Source organism: Acanthisitta chloris, unplaced genomic scaffold (genome assembly GCF_000695815.1).
Source record: "Acanthisitta chloris isolate BGI_N310 unplaced genomic scaffold, ASM69581v1 scaffold19208, whole genome shotgun sequence".
Lineage (NCBI taxonomy): Eukaryota > Metazoa > Chordata > Aves > Passeriformes > Acanthisittidae > Acanthisitta > Acanthisitta chloris.
This window is the reverse complement of record NW_008685578.1, coordinates 14,756-22,743: the sequence shown is the minus strand read 5'-3', so window position 1 is coordinate 22,743 and position 7,988 is coordinate 14,756. Positions and strand designations below refer to the sequence as shown.

The 7,988-nt window shown below is 50.4% G+C and overlaps 1 protein-coding gene across 1 annotated transcript; it reads right to left on the bottom strand.

Annotated features, from left to right (window-relative positions):
* Positions 1–68: 68 nt before the first annotated feature.
* PTGES (prostaglandin E synthase) lies at positions 69–4,778 on the bottom strand. The gene is made up of 3 exons (XM_009079825.1): positions 4,668–4,778; positions 3,186–3,268; positions 69–318 (listed from the first exon to the last, which is right to left on the bottom strand). The coding sequence occupies exons 1-3, from the start codon at positions 4,773–4,775 to the stop codon at positions 69–71; spliced, it is 441 nt and encodes a 146-aa protein (XP_009078073.1). The 5' UTR covers positions 4,776–4,778.
* Between the last annotated feature and the right edge of the window lie 3,210 nt (positions 4,779–7,988).

The window sequence follows — 7,988 nt, the reverse complement described above, 5'->3', positions numbered from 1 at the left end:
CCCAGGCCAGCCAGGGAAGCCAGCAGAGTGCAGGATGAGGGGGTTTGGATGGCCAGTCTTGCTGGGTGTTACCAGTATGGGGTGGTGGCCAGGAGGATCTGCAGAGCCATGGAGAAGCAGGGCAGCTGTGCCACGCTGTATGCCACGGAGCGTGTGGGTGCCCTCAGCTTCAGAAGGTAAGCGATGGTGTGGACGATGCGTCCCACGCAGAAGATGAAGAAGTGGATCCTGGCCACTGCAGGACTGGGATCCAGCAGGGAGTAGACAGCTCCGAGGAAGAGGAAGGGAAAAATGTTCTCCATGTCATTGCGGTGGGCTCTGAAAAAGGAGATCATGTTGTTCCTACCCACCAGAATTCCCTGTTGTCTCCCATCTTTTCTACCCTGGGTGCCCATCCCGAGTTGCTGCTGGCTCTTTCCTCCATTGGATGGGGCAGACCCAGCCCCTAAAAGAGTCAGTTCCCCTTGCACACACAGGCAGCAGAATTTCACACCCCAAGTCTCTCTCCCCTGGGATGCTGAGCTCCTGAAGATTGCCATCCGTGACTGGGACGCCTGTGCCAGGACAGATGACAGCTGAAGGGTTGGAGCTTTCAAATAAACAATGCAAAACAAAGACCCTGCAAAGCTGCTAAAAGCTCAAAGCTGGTGCAGTGCCAGCACGGCATGGCCCCAGATGTGGCCACGTTACACAATAAAAGGCAATTTCTAGACCACAGCTCCTCCAGAGGAGAAACTCACAGGATGAGAGGGTTTGTGGCTTTGCCCTTCTCCATAAATGCATCCAAAGGGTGCCAGGGTCGAGTGCCCCAAGCACCTCCTGGATTTCCACATTGTGCCAGCACCACCTGTGTAATGGCACTGCAGTCAGGCTGGAGGGAATGCTGTGGCCATTTGGTGACACATCAGCGCTTGTGGGGTCAAACCCTCCACTCCAGCTGAACATGCACCTGCCTGGGTGACACCACATCACCTGCCACCACCTGCACCATTACCAAAACAGGATTCAACCATGCTATGAGCATAGGCTGTGTCCCTCCTCCCCCAGGCAGCATCCTTTGAAAGAGGGAACTCTGTCCCCAGAGCAGCATGGGCTGTCCTTGTCCTCCTGCCACCTCTGCCTCTCCTTTTTTCCCCTTTCTGCAGCAGAGCCCCATTCTCATTGTTCCATGGCAGGACTCTCAGGTCATGCCCCAGTCAGTGGGGATGGATCTGGGCTGGAGACTTGAGGCACAAGGTTCAGTTGCCTTTTCCCTGTTATCTCTAAAGGTCTGAGAGGCAGAGATGAAGCCTTGATAAAGCTGCCACTGCTTCCCCATTCCTGTGCCCCAGCATGTTTAAATGTTCACAAAGCCCAGAGAAAATTTGAAGTGATTTTTTTTCCTGAAACAAAGGCCAAGGTACCTGTGCTGCTCTTCTGAGTTGCCCTCTTCCCCTGCCAGAGCCCAGACCAGGCACTGGCTCAGCAGGTAAATATAGCACCTGAGTTGTTTCCACCCCCAGTTTTGCTGAAGCATAAAGGGGATGCACAGCCTGTTGCACCCAGTAAAGAGCTACCCTGAGGCTGTCCAGCACTCCATTAGTCACATAACCAGCAGGAGAGCAAAGGCTTTCTCCCACCTGTTTTTTCCACCTCCATGGGAAGCAGTTCCTTGCTTAAGGGCCACATCCCCAAGCAAGGGGAGGATGAACATGGCAGGGAGTCTGCTGGAAATCCTATTTCAGCTGCTCTGTACATGTGATTTTGGGACAGCATGGGCCTAGAAAAGACACTAAAACGAGTCCTGCTGTTGTAGCAGTGATGCCAGGAGGACTTGGTGGGGATGAGCTGATCAGATCCTGGACATGGAGAAGATGTATTCCCTGCCAAACACAGGAGAGCAGAAGGGAGCTGCAGGAAACCCTCTGCTCCTCCTGGCCAGATGGTCCCTGGGCAGAGCCAGCCCCTTCCCAGACACAAGGACAGGCTTGTCTGCTCACAGCCCCTTCCCTTCCCAGCCCAGGGCCCTGCTTGCTTTCCCAATCCAGTGTCACCTCTGCAGATACCCCATAAGCCCCTCCATAGCCCAGACAGGAGAAAGGAAAGAGTTGAGATGTTGCCAGTGGTCTCCCTAAGAGGCAAGGGGAGAAGCTCTCTCCCTGCTCTGGCCCTGCCCTGCACACACCCCAACACCCTGGCCATGTCTCCCCTTCCAATACCACCTGAGATGAAAACCCAACATCTCCCTTGCTCTAGGAAAGCACTTTGGGTTTAATCTGTTTTCCCCAGGACTGTGAACAGATCACCAAGGACTGACTCAATGCTTTTAGCTGCACAAGTCAGTCCCCAGATTTCTCCAGGTCTTTGCTGCAGCTCCAGTTATTTATTTTATGAAGTAATCAAAAGAGGATTATGATTATTATTTTTGCTATTATTTTCTTTTTTCCTAGGAAGGAAACAGCTCATGTTCTGTCTTCCTCCCTCTGGCAGCCCAGAGATTAGATGGCACTGGATTTTTTCTAAAGCAAATGCTGGGGACAGTGAGAGGTGAGTGATGAGGTCCCCTTTTGCAGCAGAGAGCTGGCAGCTGAGGGCTCAGTGACAGCAGGGCACAGCTCCAGCTCCTTTCCTTCACATCACCACTGATCCAGCCCAGCACTCAGGGCACCTACTTCAGTAAGGGGGACAGCAAATCAAGCCCAGGGCTGAATAACCCTGTGTTTTGCCTCCAAGCCCCACAGAAGAGGTGGGAGATTCAGAGCTTGCTCAATTAGAGAGGTAGAAGTTATTGCAACCCTGTTCAGCTGATTCCTATAACCCCAAAAAGTGCAGCCACATACTGGGACTAGTCACACAGCTCCATGTCCAAGCTGTGCAGAGATCTGGGAGGATTTGCCCTCTCAGAGTAGAGCACGAGGAGCCTTTGAGTGTGAGTATGGAACAATACCTCAGGAGTTTGTGGGGCTTTGAGCACCTAGAGAAGAGTCTGTGTCAGAGTTGGCCCCAAACCCAGATCCCTCCATGTGTCCTTGCTCCAGCGCACGCCATGCTCCCATTAAAGATTAAACTGCTCTAACATGCAGGGTCCCACAGCTGAGCACGAGGCATTCAAACCATCTAGGCAATTACTTCTTTAATGAGCCCTTTAGCTTCCCACTGCTTCTTGGCCAGCAGCTGCCAGGGATTGCCCCGTGGTGTGTACTCACCTGCGGCAGCGCTCCACGTCGGGGTCCTCGCGGTGGAACTGCAGCCCCCCATTGCGCAGAGCATCCTCTGGGTTTGCAAACGCCTGCAAGGCAGTCCCCACATTCTTACAGTGTTTTCAGGAGCTTCACAGATAGCAGATTTGATCCTAATCTTTAAGACCTATGGGGAATTCTTCCTGTCCCATCCTCCACAAACAGGAGAGCAACTGCACTTCCATGTGCACAGTCCTGAGGGTTAAATCCTGCACCTTCCCAGGGGTTATCCTCATCCTCCAAAATCCCAGCACTGCCTGCCGAGCTGCTCCCAAACCAGGAGCTTTAAGGGAGCTCTCACCTCATCCCAGTCCACTTCTTCTCGTGAAACCCATTGAAAGGAGACTTTGCCAACCAGCAAGTGAGATCACTGCTGGCACAGAGTTTGCAGACACAAAGCAGCATCCAAAAGATAACAGGGACTGACAGATTAGAGAATACTCCCTGCCTGGCTTTTTGGCAGTGGTACTGTGTGATTTTCCCATGAGGAAATCAGATCCTATGCTAATAAAGTTACAAATAAAAATGATTTATACGAGCTCCCCACCTATTTTCAGAAGCTGTTCCTCAGGGACCTGGTTACACACAATAGTTTCATTTTGGAGCCTGGAATGGGCCCTGGTGCTTTCTTTAATTATGTTACAAGCCCAGAATGTCCCAAGGCTGGAGCATCATTTAGAATCACAAGGGAAGAAGACAAATCATCAGTTACAATGATGCTGCAGCACGGGGTATCTCTTTGTGTTTTATTTGAGAGCAGAAATCTCTCCCTCCTGCTTCACTGATGCAGTCAGAAGTTCCTCAAATTCTTTAAAGCTGATTTGACAGACAGCAGAGTTTTGCCAGGAGCTCAGTTTGGGTTGCAGGTGATAAAAGTCCAGTTAATCCCAATTCCTCATGGCAGCTAGACCTATTGGTCCTCCCTGTATTTCCCCCCATGTCCAAGAATCATTTCCCTCCAGCTATTGTTTTTATTCCCCATACTTTATTCCCCACTTTCTGCTCTCCTGGAGCATTCCCACAGCCAGTCAGTCTCCAAAATTCAAAAGCTTTCTGCCACATTGCAAGTAAAAAAGACCATTGTAATGATTTCTTAAACTTTTTTCCCCCTACTTTTCTTCCACACAAGGCAAATTAACTATAAACAGTCTCTTTCCAGAAGCAGCTTACCTGCTTGGCATTTTAGATCTGATTATTATTTAGATTAGGTTTCAGAAATTTTAAACATCAAGCTACAGATGGTAGAAACAAACAAAAAGGGCCAAAGAGAAGTGAGATATTTATCTGCTGCAGCTACGAAACATGTTTTGCTTTCAACTTAAGTCAAGGAAAACTCAGCTTGCTCCAGGAAAACTTTGTTGATCTTTACAGGAATAAAAGAAGAAAGAAACCCACAGAAACTCAACGAAAAAGCCAGAAAGGGAGGAGGAAAATGAAACTGGATCTTACCTTCTTTCTGAGTCTCACTTGTCCCGTAATGATGGCAACAACATACATTTTTAAAATCAAGACTGTGCTGTAGAATGTAAATGACATAAACACTTTGTTTTCCATCATTTTGGGGGAAGGTGCCGCTCGGTCGCTTCAGCACTCGGAGCCACTGGAGATCTCTGCAGGAAAGGGGCAGGAACAGCTGTGTTTAAACACAACACTAAAGCCCAGAGCCCCTGTACCTCCCGCCAGGCTGATGGGGCACAGCTGCTGGTGAGTGAACACCAGCACACAGAGCAGGAATTCCTTGGCTCCTCACACGCTCCTGCCACCGGCTCCGTGGGGATGTGGTGACCCAAGCTGGGATACAGCCCACTCCACCGTGTGGGCCAGAGCAAGGCTCAGCCAGGCGACAGCTTGACCTCCTAACTGCCTAAAGCAACTCACCACGACCCCCTCATCCCACCTCCCCTGTGCGTGCCCGGAGGGATGGAGTGCACAGAGCATCCCTCACCCAGCCAGGCACTGCTCACCCACAGGCAGCAGCTGATCAGCCCTCGAAGGAGAACAGTAGGCACCTACCTCAGCCACATCCAGCCCTGTGCTCCTGCACTCTCTTCGTCCCTGATCCTACAGCCCACCCCTCTGTGGCAGCACTCCCAGTACACCCCAGTCCCGCCCAGTACGGGCTGAGCAGTCCCATGGCAGAGGCAGCCAACCCTCCCCTACACATCCACCTGCAGAGGGATGGAGAGCAGACAGAGCCATCCCTTGGCCCAGCAGCTCCCATCACTCTGGAGCCTGGGCTGCTCCTGCACCCCCAGACCCAGGAATGACCAGCCTGGAACCCAGCCAGGCAAGTTGTGGTCTGCAAAGTCACAAACCTGCAAGCAGCAGTGAAGAGCAGCGTGCCCGGCCCCGAAGGCAACTCGTCCTGTTTTTCTCCGAGAGGATGAATCAAAGCGGTTGGGTGTAATTTTGTCCTTGGTTTAGAATGTGGCATGGGAATTCAGAGCTGGCTTTTCCTCAGCCATCAAACACTGTGGAAGAAAGAGTGGGATCTGAGCCTCTGCAGGCAGCTGGTCTGCTCTTCCAGTGCTTTAACTCCTTCTTCCCCAGCCCTGGCCCCAGTGTTGGCAGCAGCAAACCTCAGTGAGCTGGGAGCAGTGTGGGGGCTGACAGGAGCACTCCAAGTTTATTAGTGTAGAAGGGCTGGATTTGGTGTTCATTTCCTTCCTAAAGAAAAAAAAAAGAATAAAAATACTTATTTCAGGAAAATGGAAACTCTCTGAGATTGAGTGGAAAAGGAATGCTTTGAGGATGCAAGCAGCTCTTTAACTGACATGTTGGAATAAAAATATTTGTTTCAAGCCACAAAAAAAAGCCTTAAAAAAACCAATGAATAGAATATAATGGTCTGTCATTTACAAGACCATCTATCCATGTGTCAGTGCCTCTGTGGCATAGTCTCATTCTTCTACCTGAGACCCAGAAAAGTTTTGTACAAACCAAGTCCACCTCCTCCCAAGAAATATTCCATACGACACATCCAAAATGAACAGAAGATTTAACCACAGTCCCACCCACTGCACTTTGCACAATAGTGGTTTAAAAGGTATAAAAAGTACCACACTTTTCTATCTAACTTGGGGAAGAGAATTCAACATGGAATTGCAGGGACAGATGGATTGGTTTGTCCTCCTTGCCCTTTTGGTAAGCCTTGCATCCTCCACTATGCTAAGTGTCGACCTGGCAAATGAAGCTTGTGAGTGCTCTATAGAGCTGCTCTGTAGTTCATGCTCTTATCCCCAGCAATCCAAAAGAACCATATATGTTGTTTTCAATAAATCCTGCTAGTCCTGAACCCAAGTGGCTTTTTTGAATGCAACCAGACTTTAGTTCACAGACTATTCCTGCACCCAGCATCAGGCCTATGGTTATGTTTTTGCAACAGCACAGAAAGCCTTTGAAAACCCCAAACACTTTCAAGGGAGAGGTACTTGCATCTGGTCACCACCACCCCGGCGTCAGGGCGGCTGCAGAACAAGTCCTGGCACAGCTCAGTGTGGAGCTCCACAGCCCAGCAATGCATGCCTCCAATGGGCTGCTTCCCTGGGAGTGGGAATGGGGACACCAGGACCTACAGCAGCCAGGTGGATTCAGACACTGTGGTGAGAGCTGAGGTGTTCACCACCAAACTACATCCAACCCCACCCACATCTCCCTGGAGCTTGGTAGGGTATTAAAAACACCATAATGCTAAGCATTAGTAGTTGATGGCAAAGCCACATCCCAAACGCTGCTCCCTCTCATCTCTCCATAGCTGATGGGATCAACCCATAGCAGAGAAGACCTTGGTGCCCAAGGTCTGAGGTTGTGCAGGACCAGACCAGCACTGCAGCATGGATGACTTTGTCCAGCAGCCCCTTCCCCAGCTCTCTTGGAAGCCTGGGAGACCCTTCACCAATACCTCACACCCTCCATGGAGCCGCTCCAGATTTTACCAGTTGAGGATCCAGCCCATGAGGTCTTTGGCAGTGAGACCTTTTTCCTTCATGCACCTTCTTCCCCTCCCCCTTTTGGTTCCTGCCCCTTGCAGAAGGTCAATGCACCTGCAGACAAGCCAGGACTCCTCCTGCCAGCCAGACTTCTCCTCCTTGGCAGTATTCAAACACTGGCAGGAAGCCCTGGACAATTTGCAGCAGCAGCTGGCACAAATTTAAATTGAATAGAGAGATCAAGAAACACAGTTTGAATAGGGCTAAGCCTTCAGAGCAAACTCAGGTGTGGATGCTGTAGGGGCTGGGCAGGCTCTCTGGTGTATAGCAATCATGTGGGCAAAGAAAGCTGTTTTTTCCATGTGTTTATGCATTTCAGGTCCTTTCACTGTTTCCTAGAGTGGAACTCCAGTGGGGAGGGACATGGATAGGGCTGAGGGGCAGAAGCTGCCTGTAAAGGCAGGTGTAATGCTCTTGGGATCCCAACTCCTGCCTAGTTTCCCAAGTTCAGGGGTCTAAGGCTGGGTAGGACACACCCACAGTTGAACCTTCCCAGCTTTTGGGATCCAAGTCAACAGAGTGGCCAGGACCATGTTCAACCATCAAATAACTCCAGACAGAAGCAGGCTGTTAATATTAATGGTTTGATCACATTCTGCAAAGACAGAGCCATTGCTGAAGGAGGCCAGGCCTTAAGGTCAGCATGTCCTCAAACTACAACTCAGGTCTGAAAGCCTTGAGCATGAGACGTCTCAACTCAAGACAAGACCTACTCAAAACCAACACTCCTAGCCAAAAACATTGCATTTTTTTGGAGAAATTATTAAGAATCAGAGTCAGG

Bases quoted from the DNA above. Each gene is read 5' to 3' on its own strand.
- PTGES (XM_009079825.1), bottom strand. From the start codon at position 4,775: ATGATGGAAAACAAAGTGTTTATGTCATTTACATTCTACAGCACAGTC. The intron at 3,269-4,667 runs GTAAGATCCAGT...ACTGCCTTGCAG, and splicing joins AAGTGAGACTCAGAAAGAAG to GCGTTTGCAAACCCAGAGGA. The intron at 319-3,185 runs GTGAGTACACAC...CTCCTTTTTCAG, and splicing joins GACGTGGAGCGCTGCCGCAG to AGCCCACCGCAATGACATGG.